General features: G+C 40.2%; 2 protein-coding genes across 7 annotated transcripts in view; one reads left to right on the top strand and one right to left on the bottom strand.

The window, feature by feature from the left end:
• PALS1 (protein associated with LIN7 1, MAGUK p55 family member) overlaps positions 1–3,397 on the top strand; it is an 84,804-nt gene extending 81,407 nt beyond the window's left edge. For all 5 annotated transcript variants that reach the window (XM_054715977.1, XM_008138934.3, XM_054715976.1 and 2 more), the window contains one exon: positions 456–3,397. In XM_054715977.1, the coding sequence (XP_054571952.1) occupies positions 456–632 (177 nt within the window). In that variant the 3' untranslated portion in view covers positions 633–3,397. The remainder of the gene's footprint in view (positions 1–455) is intronic.
• On the bottom strand, positions 3,391–20,068 carry ATP6V1D (ATPase H+ transporting V1 subunit D). 2 transcript variants are annotated; one of them, XM_008138933.3, is made up of 9 exons: positions 19,908–20,068; positions 13,188–13,305; positions 10,903–10,982; positions 9,155–9,222; positions 8,027–8,071; positions 6,983–7,086; positions 6,467–6,533; positions 5,243–5,321; positions 3,391–4,312 (listed from the first exon to the last, which is right to left on the bottom strand). In XM_008138933.3, exons 1-9 carry the CDS (start codon positions 19,946–19,948, stop codon positions 4,171–4,173), a joined length of 744 nt encoding a protein of 247 aa, XP_008137155.3. In that variant the 5' UTR covers positions 19,949–20,068; the 3' UTR covers positions 3,391–4,170. The 2 variants fall into 2 exon arrangements, with proteins under 2 accessions (XP_008137155.3, XP_054571955.1); XM_054715980.1 differs by lacking the exon at positions 19,908–20,068 and adding an exon at positions 13,734–13,803.
• Between the last annotated feature and the right edge of the window lie 49 nt (positions 20,069–20,117).

The following is a 20,117-nucleotide window of genomic DNA, read 5'->3' as shown; positions in this document are numbered from 1 at the left end:
CTAACTCTGCAATAGATATAAAGAACAGAGCTCTATAAGAGCCAAGAATAGATGGCGCTTTGGGTCCTGCCACTCTTGTTCCACCCATAAAGGTTCACTCTGTGTTACAGCAGATGTTCTTTTTAGGAAGAGGTTAGGGTGCCCTAGAACATTTTAAAATGAATGTCTGTGCGGAACTCAAAGTAACGGTCTTTGCTCTTGAAGTCTTGTGGGTGAGATAAGACAGAAATATATGAAAACCTAAATCACAGTATAAGTAGATTATATTGAGTCCCAAATGACTCACAGTGTAAGTCCTGAAGATGCCAGAAGAGCAAAGGAAGTCACGGTGGGCATGACAAGGCTGGGAAGGAGCTCCTAAGGTGGAGTACTTTGAGAGAAGGAAAGCAGTTTACTTGTTCTTTGGCCACCTTTGGTAAGGCGTTAACTTCACACTTTTTCTCTACTCTTTACAGCCAGAAGAGCTGAGAGAAATCATTGAGAAAACTAGAGAGATGGAGCAGAACAATGGTCACTACTTTGACACGGCAATTGTGAATTCAGATCTTGATAAAGCCTATCAGGAATTACTTAGGTTAATTAACAAACTTGATACTGAACCTCAGTGGGTGCCGTCCACTTGGCTGAGGTGAAGGAAACATCCATCTGTGGCATGATTGGACTTGATCTGGCACACTGTCAGTACGAAGGTAAACCTGATACTTCAGCAAGACTCTGAGGGTAAGGTGGCAGGCAATGGAGGCCTATTGTTAGATCTCAAACTAGTGAGAAGAAAATCCCCATAGCTAATTTGTGCACAGCAGTCTTTATTCCCTATGGCTTTTGGTTCTTGACTCATTTGGGGATTCTAAATGGAGGCTTTCAATGGAGCAGTTCCATTTTATCCATGTAAAAACATTTTCACCTAAATCTTTTCTGCCTAGTCATATTTCCATGAAAAACATGTGTGTATATACACAGCAGCCCATGTCTCACATAGTTACAAATATTAATGTTATTTAACAGTTAACTTAAATGACTTCATGGGAATTGGGGGGTGGGTAGGGACTGTGCTTCTGTGTACTGGGCAAGATTTTATTTAGTTAGAAAACTGATTTAGTCATCAGAAATACTATCCTTAAAAATTTTTTGTGCTGAAAGCAGATACACACCAGATTTTGAGAACTCACTACAAAAAATACATTAAATAGTTTATAGTGATTAAAATGTTTTTTAAGGTGCCACTTTGGTCTGGAACTACTCATAGGCTTGAATTCACTTGTGTTTTAATTCTTGAAAAACATTCCGTTAGAAGCACCAATTTTTAGCTCAAGCTTTGTGGATTGGACTTTATTGCAGACTCTGATCTAGTTAAGTGCATGATGATCTTTTTAAAGATATGATTTTAGGAATTTTCCTTTGTCACAACTGATTTGATAACCTTGCTTCCTTTCTCTGACCTACATAGTACAACAGAATGTGTAAGTTACATTTTTATGAATGGCAGATGTTCATATAAACTGTGTTGACTGTTAAAAAGTTTCTCATAATGAAGTTTTTTATATACATGAGAGGACATAGCACCTTTGACAGTTTTTGCATTTTTATATAGGAGCACAGTATAATTTGATGACTGTGCTATATACAGGTAATAAACTGGAATTCTGTGATGAATATAGCTGCTGTACTGTATACTAATATTTAATAGATTGACAAATGGTTATTGATAACACTTGTTCAGATTGGACTAAAATTATATCTGAGGGAAATACTATGACAATTGACTTTGAGATCAGAAGGAAAGAATGACCTGAAAGTCATTTGAATATTTTAGGAAAGGAACATGGGTGGGGGAAGTTAAACATATCTAAAGAGGCTTTTGTCCTAACAACACCTGTCTCTTAGGACCATAATGCAATAGCTTGTTAAATCATAAATGTTTAAACTAATGGGATTTTCACACTGGCATGGAAAGTTGATTTGTAGTCTTTTCAAGCCTTTCGGGATGGTGTGATGTGTGACAAACAACCTCAAATGTGAATGTCATTTTATTTTTGTGATGACTTTAGCTACATTTCCTGTTCTCAAAGCTAAACACTGGAATTATATTGAATTGTCACTTAATTTAATGTAAGCAGTTTTTAAGTAGTAGTTTGTGTCATGTGTATATTTGATTTTTTTCTTGTCTACATACTTAGAACAAATGTAGACAGTTTATATGTTGCCTTTTTCCGTTCAAATTTGCATGGCGTTGAAGTTGGCTGCAGTGTGTGTCTTCTGTGGAAATACTTTCAAGATGTTCATTAGGAAGAAACATCCTGGGTTAAGAGAAGGAATGCCATACATGCTGTCTCTTCAGGTCTGAAACACTCCAAGTTTATAGCAAGAAATGCAAAGCTCACACTGATTTTTAGCATTGGAAACCAAGGAATATAAGCACTTCATCTTCTCAGTCTTGCAGTTTTTCTCCTCAGGAATGAAAGGCAGTCAGTGGTAGACAGTGGAATTTTGTGAGCTGCTTATCATAACTGACAACTGTTTTTAACCCTAAGATCTAAAAAGTTGGCAGCTTAAATTGCGTTAGAATGAGATTTCAGGTAGTGTCAGTCAGTGGCTGTTCCATTCCGAGTTAATCTGCAGACCATAGATCCACATAACACCATGTGCTAACAAGACTCAGATATGGCTTTAACAAGCAAATCCCCTACCAGGGTACAGCCATCCCATAGTATGCTTTAGGAAGTCTAAAGTGACAAGATATTTTGGGGGTCAGTTAAGTCTTACAGTTCTTTCCTCATTAGCAGTGGTGGAGGTATAGAAACATTTCTCCCAGTGATATGGATGTGCTGATAGTCAACACAGTCCCTAAGCAAAGTGAACACTGAGTTGTCGCTAACTTCCTTGAAAGAAAATGGAAACAAACCTTCCTTTGCTGTACACCTAGCCACTGTGGCCAGTTCCATTTCCTGTCCCTCTGTGGTTCTGATTGGAGACCCCAGAGTTGGGGAGGTCTTAACCACTTATAGGAATACCGATAACTATAAAATGCACGTGCTAGTTCAAATAAGGAAATATCTCCCTTTAGTAAATCTTAAATCAGAACTAACGAAAAGGAGAACAGTATTTAAACTAATCCAGATTTACTATCTATGAAAATCTAATGTCTGGATTTTTTTCCCTTTTCTCATGGTGTAAGAAGTATCGATAAGGAATAATTTGAATGTAATTTTATGAATGTGTGTGAAAATATGAACCAGGGATTTAGCCTTAATAAGGTGACCTTTCTGATATTATTGTTAATCCTCCTTTGTACTCGTGTCCTGTATCTGCACTCTATTGTTTGGAGATGTTATACTGCACACTGTATTGTAAAAATAAAAAGTAAAATTATATTTCAAATAAAAAAAGCCACCAAGTACTTTCTCTTGCTTTATTTATATCCTCTGCCATTCAAGGTTTCAGCATATCTAACGACCATCCTGTCTTCACGTTTGTGCCAGAAGTCAGTCCATTGGAACTTCTGGGTGAAACACACACATCTTTTAACTTAATTCTTCACCATAGGGGAATGCTCCCTATCGGCATAGGTATTAAGTTCTGTTTCCTTAATTTTTTTTAAAAAACGAGCAACTCATTTTTAATCATTTTACTGTTTATACCACAGTCACATGCAAATTGGCACAACTGTTCCATGACAGAGAGAACAGACAGAGACCTGTCATGCAAGGTAAATTAAGGGAAGGCTTTCCTAAAGCTGGAGAAGTACCACAGAAACACAGGATGGCTGCAGCTATCTCAGACAACAGCGCCAGGGGTGTGGGTGGGTAGGAATGGAGGGTGCTCCTACAGTAGCTGGCCTCCTTGTATTGGCCTCAGACCACTGCTGGTTCCTAAGGGGAATTTCCTAATATGCTTGGTAAGCGGATCACTTGTAACCATTTATAATTGGGGTAGGGAGACACTTCTGCAGAATGAATTCTACAAGTTCCTAGGCAGGTTCTCTAAATCTCATCTGTGATCAGTGGTTGGTAAATTAGGATTCTGCAAACGTAATCCCATAAATGGACATCCAGGGAAGTTTTACAACCAGTGAAATTAGACCAAAAAATAAAACAGCCACACAAACCAAACCTACACACTGAACTAAAATGGTGTCACGTCAGGACTCTGAAAGAACCAGAGCAGGGAAGATTACTCAAACAGAAGATCCTCATCCTTCTCTTCAGCCAGAAGATTGGCAGGCTCCGTCACCTCTCCAGCTACCTTCCGTTTCTCCAATTCCCTCTCAGTTTTTTCCTTGAGAATCTTTTTCTTCTCCTGTATTTTCTTCAACCTGTAAAGTAAAGGGTTTTTCTGAATGCTATTTCAGTACTCAGTAGATTTGCTTTCTTCTAGTTTTGTAACAAGGATAATAAACACAAACTAGAACAAAACTTTATCGTAATTTCAGTTTTAGTTACAGCCCATTAAAAAAAGATTTGCGGTAAGATCCACATATTTTAAGCTAGTAATTGATTTCAAAAACTCCTATCCCAAGGTGAATAAACTTTGAAATCTATTCCCTGATACTGGAACAGATTTTGAGCATTTAGGCATTTATTAAAATTTTGTATCATTCCATTTGGCTCACCACAAGCCTAAACATCACTGAAGGACAGAACTAAAACTTTGATAATTAAGATTATAAATCATACTCAGATGCCGCTCAGAGTTAAGAGGGCCATGTCTTCCCTGAATATGCCTGCCTTCATCTGTCTCCCACTTCTGAACCTGACACACTGACCCTGTACACCACCTACTTAGTATTTATTAACCCTACTAGCTCTAAATGTTCATAACCAATTATGTACGTGCATCATTTCTCTCCCAGTACTGCACCAGTTCTCTAATGGTATAGTTTACACCGTTATGTGATGTCCCCTTCTGGAACATAGTCAACATGTAATACGTACTGGTTGATGAATCCAGTTTCTTTTTATGTGGGAGACAGTCACCCCCTTAAATCAGTTTCACTTTTTAAAATAACCAAGTCTATTAATAGCTCCTCTGACTAAAGCCTTTGGAGATGCTGTTTTAGGTATGTGCAAAACTTGGCATAGATCTTTCCCCACAGCCTTTGGCAATATTTCTTGCTGCTTACATATCAGAGTAAAATGCAAGCTATGCTAATTCTAAAGAACAGAAGCGAACAAATTTCTCAGCAAATAGAGACACTGGAATATGGAAAACAGAAAATGATCAATAACTGCCAATTCCAACAAACCTATAGAACTCTTCTCGCTCTCTCTCATCCAGCTCTGCGATGATATAAGCAAGGGTACGTTCAATCCTGGGAATGATGACTAGGGTTTAAAAAAATACATACCTGTGAGAACTTTAAACCTTTTTTTTCTAATTGCCAGTGCTCATTTGTATACCAGTTAGTTATAAAATTATAAAATTTTAAAATCAATGTACATTTAATGCAAAAATTTAGAAAACAAGAACATAAAAATATATAATCCAACCACCCTAAAGTAACTATTATAAACATTTTGGTATATGCCCTTCTATGTCTTTTCTACAGACAGATAACATTGGATCACAATATATGTCACTGAATTCATGAATATATAACATTGAATAAGAGTTGAATCTCCCACATTCAAATATACAGTAATCTGTGGAAAAGTGGAGCATCAAGGCACAGAGAATGCAGTAAGCTGTGTTTTGTGTCAGTCATAAGGTTCTGTTTTACATGGAATTTGCCTGTTCTAGAATGTCAACTTGAGAGTTGGAACTATTACCTTATCCATTCTGTTTTGCTTGTAACTCCATGTACAAGGGCTGGCACTAGCAAGCAGTCAGGAAATGTGTTTTCAGTTTTTTAAAAATGAGGTGACTTCCTCTTTAACACTATTCAAGCAAAATAATTTCTTTGCTATTCAAATTTTTCTCCTTACCTTAAAATTGAAAAAATGTTCCTTTAATGAAAACTGAGTTTCTTAAGCAAAAAGTATTACGTTAATACTTAGCAGTCACAGTTTTGAAATAATAAAGATGGGAAATAATGCATCAAATGGGAAAATTTATTTTCAGAAATCAAGAGAATATAGGACATTGTTTCTGTAAGACACAGGCCTAAGGGAGAGGGATTTAACGTTAAATATTTGATGTGTTCAAAAAAATGCATCATTCACTCAGTCTTTGGGAAGTACTAAAAACACTATAGCTCTTGAGAAATAGTTTCCACTCTTTATTCTAAATGTATAACCAGCAGTGAATAAAATATCCCATAATTGTGAACTCACCACTCTCATCTAACACCCAAATTATACACCTCATATCAAAGCACTTAGTAACATTTTACAGCTCCACTGACTCACGGCACTACCCACTGTGGGCAGTGTGTACCACCTGGCGGTCAGTGCCTGATCCTAGCAGTTATGCAACAAATGCAGAGGCATGCACAGCAGATGAACAAAGAGCCCCACAGGCTTGCACTCACCATGTTCAATGGCATTTACACGCCTGTTGGTTATCTTAATAGCTTCATCCAAAGTAACAAAGGAAGTCTAAAAAAGAGGACAAATAAAATGTAAGTATAAAGTCTTCCTAATTCTGCCCTGTTCCTTTGCTCCACTCAGATGGCACCTGTAGAGGACATTTGGAAACCAAGACTAGTCCTTAAAAAATAGTAAAAATGGCAAGAGGAGAGAATCATGCACAAATAGCCTAGATACACATTAGCTGGCCACAAAGGAAAACCGGGCTTTTCACTCAGACACCGTGTTAAATCTGCACTTAAAGCTGCAGTCCTCATCTAGCACAGTGAAACCACCACTGCACATTTTGTCAGTAACACAAGTTGGGACAATGGTGCAGAAGTCACTATTTCCGAAGTCAAAACATCTTTGACTTGTTTCACAGAGGTCATGAAAACAGTCTGAAGTACTGAGTTCAGTACACACGGAGCCAAGATCTGAATCTCCCGCACTCAAACAGCAGGGAGTTCTCTGCCTACCTGCAGTGAGGCGAGTTCCACCAGTAGTTCCACTGCTTTGGCATAGTTCCTCTTTAATTTAGCCAGTTGTTCCCCACCTCTGGCTAAACCAGTCAGTTCATAACCTGAAAGAACCAGTCAGACAACACTTGTAATTGTAGAATAGTCATCTTCCCCCTCAAATTCCCCAAAAGAAGATGTCAGAACAGTGCCAAAATGGAAAAACAAATATACTATCTCTATTAAATGCAAACAGGAAGTGCCCATCTCCCTCCCCAGACACTACTGGACATGACAGTATCCACAGGGATACTATTCTAACTATAGGAGGTGTTGAACCAACCCCCACTTCACCAGGTTGCTGGAGTAACCAACGTGCTCCATTCCCCAGTAGAACAAACTGCCTGATGCCCCAGGACAATGACACTGTTAATAGGTGACTCTCCAAAATACTCTACTTTAGTCAAACTTAACTAAATATTTTACGTGGACCAATGAAAGATGAGTGCCAAAGGAAGAACATTGTTATATTTCTAAAAAAAAAAAAATCTGATTACTTTGGACAGACTCAACAAAGATATTTTACTACTCCAAAAATGCTGTCAAATTAGAGAATGGTGAGATAGTTATAAAAAAAAGAGAGTGGGCTATAAAATTCTAGGGAAATTCAGCATTCAGACTGCATCAGTGTCTAAGATCTTTTTCTACTTTAAATTAAAGAGACCCAAACTGGAAATTATAAACAATGTATTATGGGTGTGGTTTATGCAGAAAGACAACCTAGAAGTCTAAACAGTGAATTCATATGCAAAGAAAGGCCATGAGCTTATATTTTTAAAATGTTACATGACTGTACACTTATATATCTCTAGGTTAAAATAAAATATTTTAAGACATGTACAATGTTTAATGACTCCCTGCCATAACACTTTTTTGATGAACTGATTACCTACTGTCCTAACTGTATCAGAAAAGGCTCTAACATGGGAACCACCAAACTCAATCTAGCACCATTTTCCAGAACAAGGTTCATTTAAAGAGGAATCAGAACACAGAGACACTTACTGTCAGTTCCTTCATGGTAATGTTCAAATATTGGCAAGGTAACACCTGTTAAACACAGAAAAAGTCAACACATTGTCTGGAATAGTAACTGGTTTCAACGAATAAAATTAGGAACCTGCCTTCCTAATTGTTCAATCCTATTCAAAAATTAAATTAGCCTGAGTAATAAGATATCTGGTTGTTACAGTGGGTTTTTTCCCTTCAGCTCTGAGATATACTTAATATACAAAAAAAAATTAATATATGCATTTTGATGAGTTTAGACATATGCATACACCCATGATACCATCACAATAATCAAGGTAATAAACACCATCATCTCCAAAAGATTTTGTGTCCTTTTCCTGTGTGTGTGTATGTTTGTGTGTGTGTGTGTGTGTGTGTGTGTGTATGTGTATGTAGAACTCTCAACATAAGATCTACCCTCCTAGCAAGTTTTTAAGTGCACACCACCATATTATTCTATTGGCACTATACAGTACAGCATATCTCTGGAATGTGTTTATTTTGTATAACCCTAACTTTATATACATTAAACAACTTCCCATTTCCCCTACCCTAACTCCTTGGAAATCATCAGTTACAATGGGTTTAACATGTAAAGCCAATCAACTTGCTCTTAGAGTCTAAGTAGAAAAAATTAATTGGGATATCCAGACATCCTATATATTCCTATATAATAAAAGCCTAATATGCTAAGTGTCCAGTCAGCCATTCAATCAGTCAAACCATAATATGCTAATGATATGCTAAGGCTGCTCAACCACTCGCTATGACGTGCACTGACCACCAGGGGGAGATGCTCCAACAGGTAGGTTAGCTTGCTGCTGGAGCTAGATATGCCCTGGAGCCCTCCTGTGGTCCTTCCCCAGCTGGCCAACCTCCAGCGTCCCTCCCCAGCCCTGATCATGCATCGGTGTGGTCCCTCAGCCTGGCCTGTGCCATCTTGCCATCCGGGACTCCTTGAGGGATGTCAGAGAGCTGGTTTCGGCCCCATCCCACAGGTCAGGCCAAGGGACCCCACTGGCACATGAATTTGTGCACCGGGCCTCTAGTTGCTGTATAAACAGGTTAATTTTAAAATGTCACCTTTTCTCCCCCATGGAGTCTAAATGGTTGAAAAATTACCTGCTACATTATCTTTCTTTGCTCGAATCTTCACTTGGGCTTTATTCACATTTTGGATAACTGTGGTGCTGCAGGGGGGAAAAAAAGGGCCTTGGTTTAGTTGAGTTTTTAGAGTGAAAAATAAACCTACCATTGGATAATTTTAACAAGAGTGAGGTATCACAATTAAGTAAGTATGTTCTGATAAGTCTTTTTCCCGAAAAGGACAAAAATCACTACTTCCACAGGAGGTCCTCAGAGAGCAAAGACTAAAAATCAGTCATAAAAAAACAACAAAGAATGATTTTAAAGTATTTGGATCGCTTGAGTTTTCAGTCAGACGTGGGATTTTCATTCTGTTAATGTAATTTAGAGAAAGCTTTCTTTCCTTTTAGGTTTGCTGTTCAAAACTTCTAAGTTTGGCAAAAGGAGTACAATTCCTTTTCTAGAACTTACCTAACTTCCACCTGGCTTTGTCTGACTCCTCATTTTTATCGTAAAGTGTTTTCCCTATAACCACCCTAAGGTATTCACATACCACCTACACACTATTGATTCCTCCCTCTGCTTGGAAATGCCAGTGCAGGTTGTTATCCTACCAACACTGGCAAAACTTAGTCTACTGATTCAAAGGCCTTAAGGCCCTCAGGCTGTAAGACGTGGCCCACCAGGTAATGCTCCCAGGAAAACAAAGAATAAAGGCACTGTGTCATTGAGTAAAGACGACTAAAATCAGCCCTGGCCTGTGTGGCTCAGTGATTTGAGTGTTGGCCCAAGCACCGAAGGGTCACAGATTCTATTCCCAGTCAAGGGCACATGCCTGGGTGGCAGGTTAAATCCTCAGCCCCCGTCGGGGCAAGCAATCGATGTGTCTCTCTCACATCAACTTACCTCTCTCATCGTTGTTTCTCTCTCAGTCTCTCTCGCTCTCTCACTCCCTTCTCCCTCCCTTCCTCTCCCTCCCTCACTTACACTCTCTCTAAAAATCAATGGAAAAAAATATCCTCAGTTGAAGATTAACAACAAAATTTAAGAAAAAAACAACATTAAAATCAAAACCCCTGAAAATAACTTCCACCTCTGCCCCTAAATAGCCATTTGACTCAGGAAGGCACTGAACTGAACTGAGAAAAGCTGCTTCCCTGGTCTACTTCACAGGCTTATTTGGGGAATTGTGTCACATGTAAATTGGCACAACCCCTTTGTAAAGGAAAACTAAACTATTTTGAATGCTTTGTAAGGCATATATTGATATGACAAAAGCCATAAAAGTCATGCCGGGCCTCCCCCCCCCCCCTTTTTTAATATATTTTTATTGATTTCAGAGAAGAAGGGACAGGGAGAGAGGATCATTGATCGGCTGCCTCCTGCACACACCACACTGGGGATCGAGCACCTTTTCTAATACCAAAAAACATAAGCAAATCAACCCAAAGGCCTTCCATTAGGAGAAAAGGTTAATAAGTTATGGTACATCTAGAGAAAGTTTATGCGGCTAAGTGAAAACAAGGAAAAAATGTTAATGATACCATGTTAAATAGAAATGGACCATAAAATATTAAGTATCTTGTGCCTACAACGATGTAACAGATACATGTGGGTAGGAATGAAGATGGTGATGTTAAGGGGATGGGGTTAAAAGTGTCCTTCCTTATTATTAATATAGCAATTGTCTTTAATGCTAATATTTTTAAATTTAAAATGGCTTTTAAATGAAATTATGAACATAGAGCACTGATTTTTCAAAACACCCAATTTAGTCTTCTTACCTGAAGTCCCCTGCTGTGAACTTGGCCTCAGCAAGTGAAAAGGCAGCTTCTCTCATCACTTCACCCATCAACATTTTAGTCTGAAAAAGTATAAACCAATAGCCGATTCAACCAAGTTAATTTACCAGGAAAAATAATAATCATTTTGCTTCAATATCATCAGTATTTCATGTCAGGTATGCATGTAAATATAAACATTGATTTGATATTGATAAAACAAAATAAAAAGTTCCTATTTTGCTTTAACAGGTTTAGTTATGGTCATAATCATGTTGCAAAACCATGAGTTTTATAAATAAAACACCAAAATAAAGACATTAAGAAAGAGAAAACTGAATCTTTACTGCAGGACTATGTTTTTGTTGAATGGGTCCATAATGATTTGCTCAAATTAATCTCCTAAATTCACTACAGTGCAGTCAAAACCCTAATGGCATAGTGATTCTAAAATAAATCTGGAATATTGAATGTTTGAGAATATCCAATAATTTTTTAAGAGAAGTATAACTGTGACAGTGGGTAGAGAGTTACCTTACCAAGTATTAAAAATGTTTAACTATAAAGAAATACATCTGGTACTGGGACACTAAATCAATGAAATGGAATAGAGAGTTCAGAAACAGCCCCAGGACTATACTGGAATTTAGCAATGCAAAGAGACCACTCAACTGGTCATGCATTTACAAAATGAGGAAGCTAAATCCCTAACTCCTCACATCACCCCCGACACACACACCAAAAAAAAAAAAAAAAATTATTCAAGGTAAAGGTTTATTTTCAAAATTATAAAATAGCCCAGCTGTTCAATTCCCAGTCAGGGTACGTGCCCAGGCTTTGGGCTCAATCCGCAGTAGGAGGAGTGCAGGAGGCAGCTGGTCAATGATTCTCTCTCATCATTGCTGTTCTATCTCTCCATCTACCTTCCTCTCTGAAATCAATAAAAAATATATTAAAATAAGATAGCAATTTTAGCATAACAGATTGGCAACAAAAAAAATTTAATACCCAACTAAGAAGAATTTAAGAAAATAGGTCCTCTCACTAATCATTTAGTAGAAATGTAAATTAGTATAACAATTTGGAGGGCAATTTGAGTTATCTATCAAACAATTAAATGATTCTTGAGATTCTAGGACTTTTCCAGAAAAATGCTAGCATACATACAGATAAGGATTTAAGAGTACCCTCCCCCACAAAATGGTAAAACTACACATCCATCAATAAACAGTAAATTCCATGATCCATGCAAAGGAGTACCATTCAGCTATTATAAAGAATGAGACTGAACTATATGATGTAGAAAGCTGTTCATCATATTCTGCCATGGAGTGAAGGAAGGGGGAGTGGGGCAGAAAATGTTATATAAATATAAATATAAATATAAATATAAATATAAATGTGTGTGTGTGTGTGTACTCGCATGCATGTTTGTTACCAAAAAATCTGTGTGTGGACATATAACCACACATGATACCATACTCTTGGTATATGCTTTACAAAAGCAATACTTTCAATAGGTGCTACCAAAGAAAGGGATTGAGATATTCAGGAAGAAAGAGATTGAGAGAGAGAAGATGGAAAAGATATAAAACAGAGTCTCACAAAGAACTCCTCTGGGAAATGAAAAAAGGAAAGTTGGGGCTAGGAGAGGGGAAATGGGAAAGAACCTTCATTTTTTATATACCACTGTATATAATTTATCCAAAAAGCATTGAGTCAAATGTACCAGCTGCCAACACTGTTCTAGATACTGAAAATACATTGCTGAAAAGACAGAGTCCCCTTCTCATGGAACTTACATTCTCTAGTGGGGGTAAACTATCAAACAAATACCATGCAGTACTATGTGCTATGATAAAAAGAAGGAAACATGACAGAAGTAAATACAGCGGTCACTTCAGATTGGGTGATCAGTGATGGCCTCTGGAGAGACCAGAATGCACAGAGGAGCCAGTCATAAGTAGTTCTGGGGAAAGAGCATTTCCAGCAGGAAAAAAACAGCTAATGCAAAGACCCTAGAGGAGGATGTCAGGAAGAATAGGGCAAATGAGGTCAGAGAGGCAGGTAGGGGCCAGATTAGATCAAGTGAGGCTTGAGAACAAGAGTAAGGAATTTGGATTTTATTAAATGAACCATGTGAAACTCGTTACTTTATAATGGTATTTTTACTTTTGAAAGAAAAATTAATTAAAATAACAAAGAAAAATTAATATGTCAACAGCCATGCTGGATTTTCCTTAGATATTTACAAAAATAAATACTGTTCTAAGCAAGGTTCATTCTACCTCTATGATCTTCTTTAGGATCTGTCGAAATCGCAGAGTTAGGGCATCAGATTTCTTCTTCAGGAGGTTTCGACCTGTCTGTGCTCCTTTTAATCGAGCCTTCATGATGGTCTGTGCCCTATGTAAACAAAGTTAAAGACATTTATTCCCATTGTTTAAAAGAAAGAAAAATACCTCCCCAAATACAATGTTAAAGTTATGCTTTATTCTTTGAAGTCAACAGAATAATATATACAGCATTTGTACCTGACAGGTTTAGTTGGTTTCTCAATACCACAGAGTTCTATCCTCAAGTGTTCCATAAATGAGAAGTTTATTTAAAACTAGAACAACGTTTTAATCTATATCTGGCATAAATATTGTCATAATAAAGTTTATCAGGAGTGCTTTTTATGATTCCAACATGGTTTAAATACTTATTTGATTTATAAATTAAAACAATATCTGTTTCCATTAGAAGTGTTCTATCCCTAGCCAGTTTAGTGGATAGAGCATTGGCCCGCTGACTAAAGGGTTATGGGTTCGATTCCGATCAAGGGCACGTACCTCTTTTGCAGGCTCTATTCCCAGCCCTGGTTGGGGCACGTGTGGGAGGCAACCAATTCATGTCTCTCTCTCTCACAATGATGTTTCTCTCTCTCTTTCTGTCTTTCCTCCTCCCTTCCTAAAAATCAATGGGAAGAATATCCTTGGATGAGGATTAATAGCAAAAAAGAAGTGTATTAAGGATTTTTTAAAAATCTGTCCACTAATTTATGCACTTACCTTCAGGACCAACAATTCCACTTTGAGGAATTTATTCTACAGATTTACTCCCACAGGTATACAATAATATATACAAGGTTATGGATGAGTACTCCAACATCCTATCTAATAAAAGAGTAATATGCAAATTGACCATCACTCCAACACACAAGATGGCTGCCCCCATGTGGTCAAAGATGGCTGCCCCCATGTGGACATAAGATGTCCACCACAAGATGGCCAGCAGGGGAGGGCAGTTGGGAGGGACCAGGCCTGCAAGGGAGGGCAGGTGGGGGGCGATCAAGCCTGCAGGGGAGGGCAGTTAGGGGTGACCAGGCTGGCAGAGGAGGGAACTTGGGGGTGACCAGGCCTGCAGGGAAAGGCAGCTGGGGGGGGGGGGGGGACCAGGCCTGCAGGGGAGGGCAGTTAGGGGTGACTAGGCCTGCAGGGGAGGGCAGTTAGGGGTGACCAGGCCTGCAGGGGAGGGCAGTTAGGAGTGACCAGGCCTGCAGGGGAGGGCAATCAGGCTGGCAGGGAAGCAGTTTGGCATCAATCAGGCTGGCAGGGGACTGGTTATGGGGTGATCAGGCTGGCAGGCAGAAGTGGTTAGGGGCAATCAGGAAGGCAGGCGAGCAGTTGGGAGCCAGCAGTCCTGGATTGTGAGAGGGATGTCCGACTGCCCATTTAGGCCCGATCCCGGTAGGGGTCCCAGATTGGAAAGGGTGCAGGGTGGGCTCAGGGACACACACCCCCTGTGTACGAATTTCATGCACCGGGCCTCTAGTTATTTATAAGAGCAGATGGGTAGAAACAAGTTAAATGTTCCATAAATTATGGTTCATTATATAATGGAATGATATGCAGTTATTAAAAAAAAAAAAGAGGAAAATAGATCTGCATGTGCTTCCTATATGATATTGTTTTAGCTATGCAAAGCATGGAGGGATAAATATGCTTATACAGATACAGAGAATAGAAAGGATTCACAGAAACTGTAACCATTTCCTTTGGGAAATGGGGCTAAAAAAAAAAAAAAAAGATTACCCTGGCCAGTTTTGCTCAGTGGATAGTGTCGGCCTGCAGACAGAAGGGTCCCGGCTTCCATTCCAGTCAAGGGCACATGCCTGGGTCGCAGGCCGGATCCCCACTTGGGGGTGTGCAGGAGGTGGCCGATACATGATTCACTCTCAATGATGTTTCTAGCTCTCTCCCTCTCTCTCCCTTCCTCTCTGAAATCAATTAAAATATATTTTTTTAAAAAAGATTTTTTTCTTTTTATTACTATACTAGAGGCCCGGTGCATGAAATTTGTGCATGGGGCGGGTGTCCCTCAGCCCAGCCTGCACCCTCTCGAAATCCGGGACCCCTCAGGGGATGTCTGACTGCCAGTTTAGGCCCAATCTCGCAGGGATCCCTGCAGATCTGGCCTAAACTGGCAGTCAGACATCCCTCTCATAATCTGGGACTGCTGACCCCTAACTGCTTGCCTGCCTGCCTGATTGTCCCTAACCAATCGCCTGCCTGCCTGATCGCCCCTAAACACTTTGCCTGATTCCTGATCGCCCCTAACCACCTCTGCCTACCTGACTGCCCCTAAGCACTCTGCCTGCCTGCCTGCCTGCCGGCCTGCCTGATCGCCCCTAATCGCTCACTGGGGGGCGGCCGCCGGGGTGAGGGGCCAAGGTCGTTCTGGTCGTTCTGCCATTTTGGTTGCTGGGCGTTTATTATATAGGATTCTTTTGTATCTTTTGCATTTTATTCCACAACCTTTTATTACTTTTTCTATTTAAATGTGGCATTAAAGTGTTTTGGTATCAATCAAAACCCTAATACCAATCATTTTATGTAAATGACTATACATAAAAAATGAATGTAACAAATTAGGTAACAAATGACATATATAAGCATTTATAATTTACTAGAGGCCTGGTGCATGAAATTTGTACACAGGTAGGTTCCCTAGGCTTGCCCAGGGATGAGGGCTGATCGGGGCCTTCCAGCTGCCAGCCGGGGCCTTCCTTCACTCCACGCCACCCCCTGGTGATCAGCGCACATCATAGCGAGCGATCAAATTCCCGGTCTCCCAGTTGAACTCCCAAGGGGACACTTTGCATATTAGGCTTTTATATAGAGAGAGTAAATGACATATATAAGAATAGACTCCTGAGACGTGACAAGCTACTGAAGTCTCCTTACCGCCTATTTCAATCTTTTCCCATCAGAAACCACAATACCAAAATAAAAAAATCAATAGCAGAAACTGACATTTCTGTTCTTGCTCCCATATGCCTGATAAAATTTAATAATGGGGGGGAAATGGGCAATAAGATCCAACAATAGATTATCTTAAAGATACTTAAAGTGATTTGTTTAAGGAGATATAATTTCATATGAATGGTGTTATAACCAAATGCAAAATAGTATTAATGGACCTTTTGGCTAAGTTTTTAGATTGTTGAAGTCCTTTACCATAGGGAAAAGGTTATTGAGACAATTCTGCAGCTGGAAGGAACTTTAGACGTTATCCTGAAAGTTAAGAAAATGAGACTTAGAAAAATGAAACAACTTTCCCACAGTCACTCACTGAAGAAAAGGCAGAGCAGGACAAGAACCAGCATTCTGACTCCAGGGACTTGTCTGAGGCTCAACCGTAGGTCCACTGTACCCCAATTACATGGGACTCTGCCTCCCCTACAGATTATAAATGGCACCGGATGAACAGCTCTCTCTAGCTGTCGGGGCTGCCTTTGACTGGCTGAAGATCTAACCAAGTGAGGCGGGTTCAGTTTCCTGCCTGAGCAGGATTTAGCTGCCCCAATGTGTATATTTAAACATACTGTATTGTTTACACTAACCATCAGAATTTGGAAAGAGTTGGATCAAATGTAAGTCAAATCCTAGTACTGCAGATTCCAGCAAGTTTGACAGCAAAAAGGTGAACTGGTTGATAAAACTGAACTGACCAGGCTGATTTTAATTTCTTCCTAGGTAATGGCATCTCTGTAAAATAGACACATTTTTACTCTTGACACTCAAAGAGTGACCTGCCCAAGGGCTTACAGCCCTTGTAGATATAACCTGGATTTGACTGACTTCTTTAGACTCCATACCCTTCATGTCTCTTTCAATTCCACCCTAAACTTGTTTTTCTCTCTCTGGTGCCTAACTGGGTGTCAGCCCCATTTCATAGGGTAACATTATAAGAATTGTCTCAAAGAGAAGTCACTAGTGTATTTCCTAACCTGGCTCTTTAAAAAACTTATTCTTTTTCAAGTTTCACAGCTGCTCAGCCCTACTTAAAGGGTTTGGCCTTCAGCTAGGATGATAACTTATTTCCAGATGAATCAAAGACATCTGACTACATGACAAAGTACCTGTGCTAAGCCTTGGGGAAAATATTTAGAGAAGCTGTTACTTCCTGCACCTGATTTTCCCCTTAAACAGCAAGCTGGATGCTCTAAAATAGCAATTTCCACCTTCACAAACCTATCATTCTTCTTGTCTAAGCCGAATGAAGTTTATTTTCACCTCTTAGTCTTAAATTACGACAAAAAAATGTTAACATTCTGACTACTATCTAAGATTAACACAGTCAAACATTAATTGAAGCAATGAAAACTGATTTTACTCAGTAACCACTGACAATAGGGGAAGGAGCTGAGGTGTGCAAAGGTGACTGCATTTTAAAAGAAGAATGAGGGAGAGAAGGGAGAGGGGATTCAAGCAGATTCAGGGAAGTGAAAAATTCCAGGAGGCTGGTCAGTGGAAATGCGACTGGGCCACCTGTGTCTACTAGCTGACAGTTATGGAAGTTAGGATTCCATCCTCACAGACAGAGGCCTTATCCTTCCTGATTACATTTCAAAGAAATGATTTTCAGGTCTTTGAGAAAGACACTTCTAATTTATAGGGAGAGACATATACAGGGTGTCCCAACAAAATCTACACATATACTTTGAACAATTATAAAGGCAGTGTTTATTAAAATACATTTCATTTTCAAAATTGAGTTATCAGCTGTTAAAATGTGTATACATTTTTTGGGACACCCTATACATCTCAACGGGAAAATGAAGGATTCATCATTGTAAGCCCTTTTCAGTAAATGCCCTAAGAAAGGGAGGTCAGGGATTACCAGCAGGTGTTGGCTAGATTAAACAGTAAATTCTTCTGGTGGCTCTGAGCTTTCTCAGGCAGACATTTTAATAGGGGCTGGTGTCATTTAGGAAACACAACCGTAGGCTGCTGGAAGCTATGCTAGAGTTTGGCCATTTTCCCCACAACTGACTTGATTCCAAATAGCTATTAGAAAGCTAGTAGGTGAAAGTAAAAAAAATAAACAAAAAGCCAACAACTCCTTCATTTCATTAGGAGCTGTAGCCACCCAGGCAGAGACAGAAATCTAGGTTTGGGGTTTGAAAATAACTTTTTTTTAGGAAAAAAAAAGTCAGGATGAAGAACAGCAACAGAATTCTTCCAAAGAGATAGGACCACAATAAAGAAAGATCTAAATGTCAAAGCCAAAACTGATTTTCTGCTGCTCACTGAAAAAAAGAAAAAGAGTCCTAGCTGGTTTGGCTCAGTGGATAGAGCGTCAGCCTGCGGACTGAAGGGTCCCAGGTTCGATTCCGGTTAAGGGCATGTACCTTGGTTGTGGGCACATCCCCAGTGGGGAGTGTGCAGGAGGCAGCTGATTGATGTTTCTAACTCTCTATCCCTCTCCCTTCCTCTCTGTAAAAAATCAATAAAACATTTTTTTTTAAAGAAGAAAAAGAGGAAAAGGAGAAGAGGGCAAATAAGAACAATCTTTTCCTTCCACACATTGTTAGATACATATGAGAAAACCTCAACATTTTCTTTACAGATTGGCCAAACACCTAGGGCCATATGCTATTTCTCTTGCCAAAGACATCAGACCAAAAGAGAAAGGCTGCCCACAAGTGAGCAAATTCCAAGGCATGGGTTCATTCGAGGAACATTTTTTGTGGACTTCTATCCTATATAATAATCCTATATAATAAAAAGGTAATTTGCAAATGCCCAAACTACTGAATGACTGGTTGCTATGACGGGCACTGACCACCAGAGGGCAGACCCTCAGCGCAGGAGCTGCCCCCTGGTGGTCAGTGCGCGCCCACAGCGGGGATCTCCGCTCAGCCACAAGCCAGGCTGAAGGCTGGCGAGCACAGCAGAGGTGGCGGGAGCCTCTTCCGCCTCTGCGGCAGCCCTAAGGTTGTCCGCCTGCTAAAGGGCACAGGCTGGGCTGAGAGGACCCCCCTCCCCGCCTCCCCTTCCCCCTAGTGCACGAATGTCTTGCACCGGGCCTCTAGTGGATTAATACTTGAGAGCGCACGGTCCAGTGGGAACGTTATGCAAACAATTACTATCCACTTTACAATGGGATGGGTGTTATTAACGTAAGTCTGAACAAGAGGAGTGCCTCAGAAACTCGGGGTACCTTCCCATCGCAGGTGACATTTCATGGAATCATGGAAAAGGACTAAGGGGATAAGATCTGGCGTCCACGCTAGGGCATTTCAATTCAACACCCAATTTGGCTTAGAAGTCTCTTCTGTATGCTTCCCACGGCAGTAAACCTCCTTTCTCAATCCATTTATCAAACCTCGTTAGCTTGCCCATCTCTCCGCTAAACTGAGCATCGATTCACAGTTACGTAATCCAGTGCCGGGTTCCATAGGGAGGGTGGAATGAATGGCTGGATTAATGAATAGGGTTAGCGGACCTTCACAAACGCCAGCAGGCCGGGCGCCTGTTCCTATGGGCAGGGATCGCTCTGACCAAGCCGGTTCACTCAGAGGACTATGTGAGGGGGCCGCCAGGGAGCCTCGCCCTGCACCCACGAAGAAAGACCGGGAGAGCTCAGGATCCGCCCAGAAAATCAGGAACCTCGCCGCGGAGGAAACGAGAATCCCGCCAGGCGGTCCTGAACCTAATGACATTCATTCTCTTACTTACATTCGCGAGGGGAAGATTTCAATTCGGTCTTTGCCCGACATCCTGACGATGACTGTTCGGCTTCGGTTCCCGGTCGGGCAGACGTGGTTGCCACACACCCAGCCACAGCGTCTTCTTCTACCGCAGTCAGGTGGTTGTCTCCCTTGACCCACCCCTCGCGTTGCTAGGAGACCGCCGGGATTCGCATTCTTCACTTCCGCTTCCTGTTGG

The sequence above is a fragment of the Eptesicus fuscus genome, chromosome 5, assembly GCF_027574615.1.
Source record: "Eptesicus fuscus isolate TK198812 chromosome 5, DD_ASM_mEF_20220401, whole genome shotgun sequence".
Taxonomy (NCBI): Eukaryota; Metazoa; Chordata; class Mammalia; order Chiroptera; family Vespertilionidae; genus Eptesicus; species Eptesicus fuscus.
The sequence above is the reverse complement of the archived record's forward strand: the minus strand, read 5'-3'. Positions and strand labels throughout refer to the sequence as shown.

Excerpts from the sequence above, each read along its gene's own strand:
- ATP6V1D (XM_008138933.3), bottom strand. The coding sequence starts at position 19,948 with ATGTCGGGCAAAGACCGAATTGAAATCTTCCCCTCGCGAAT. Across the intron at positions 9,223-10,902 it reads TTCACAGCAGGGGACTTCAG|CACCACAGTTATCCAAAATG; the intron begins GTAAGAAGACTA and ends TCCCCCCTGCAG. Across the intron at positions 7,087-8,026 it reads TTACCATGAAGGAACTGACA|GTTATGAACTGACTGGTTTA; the intron begins GTAAGTGTCTCT and ends TGGTTCTTTCAG.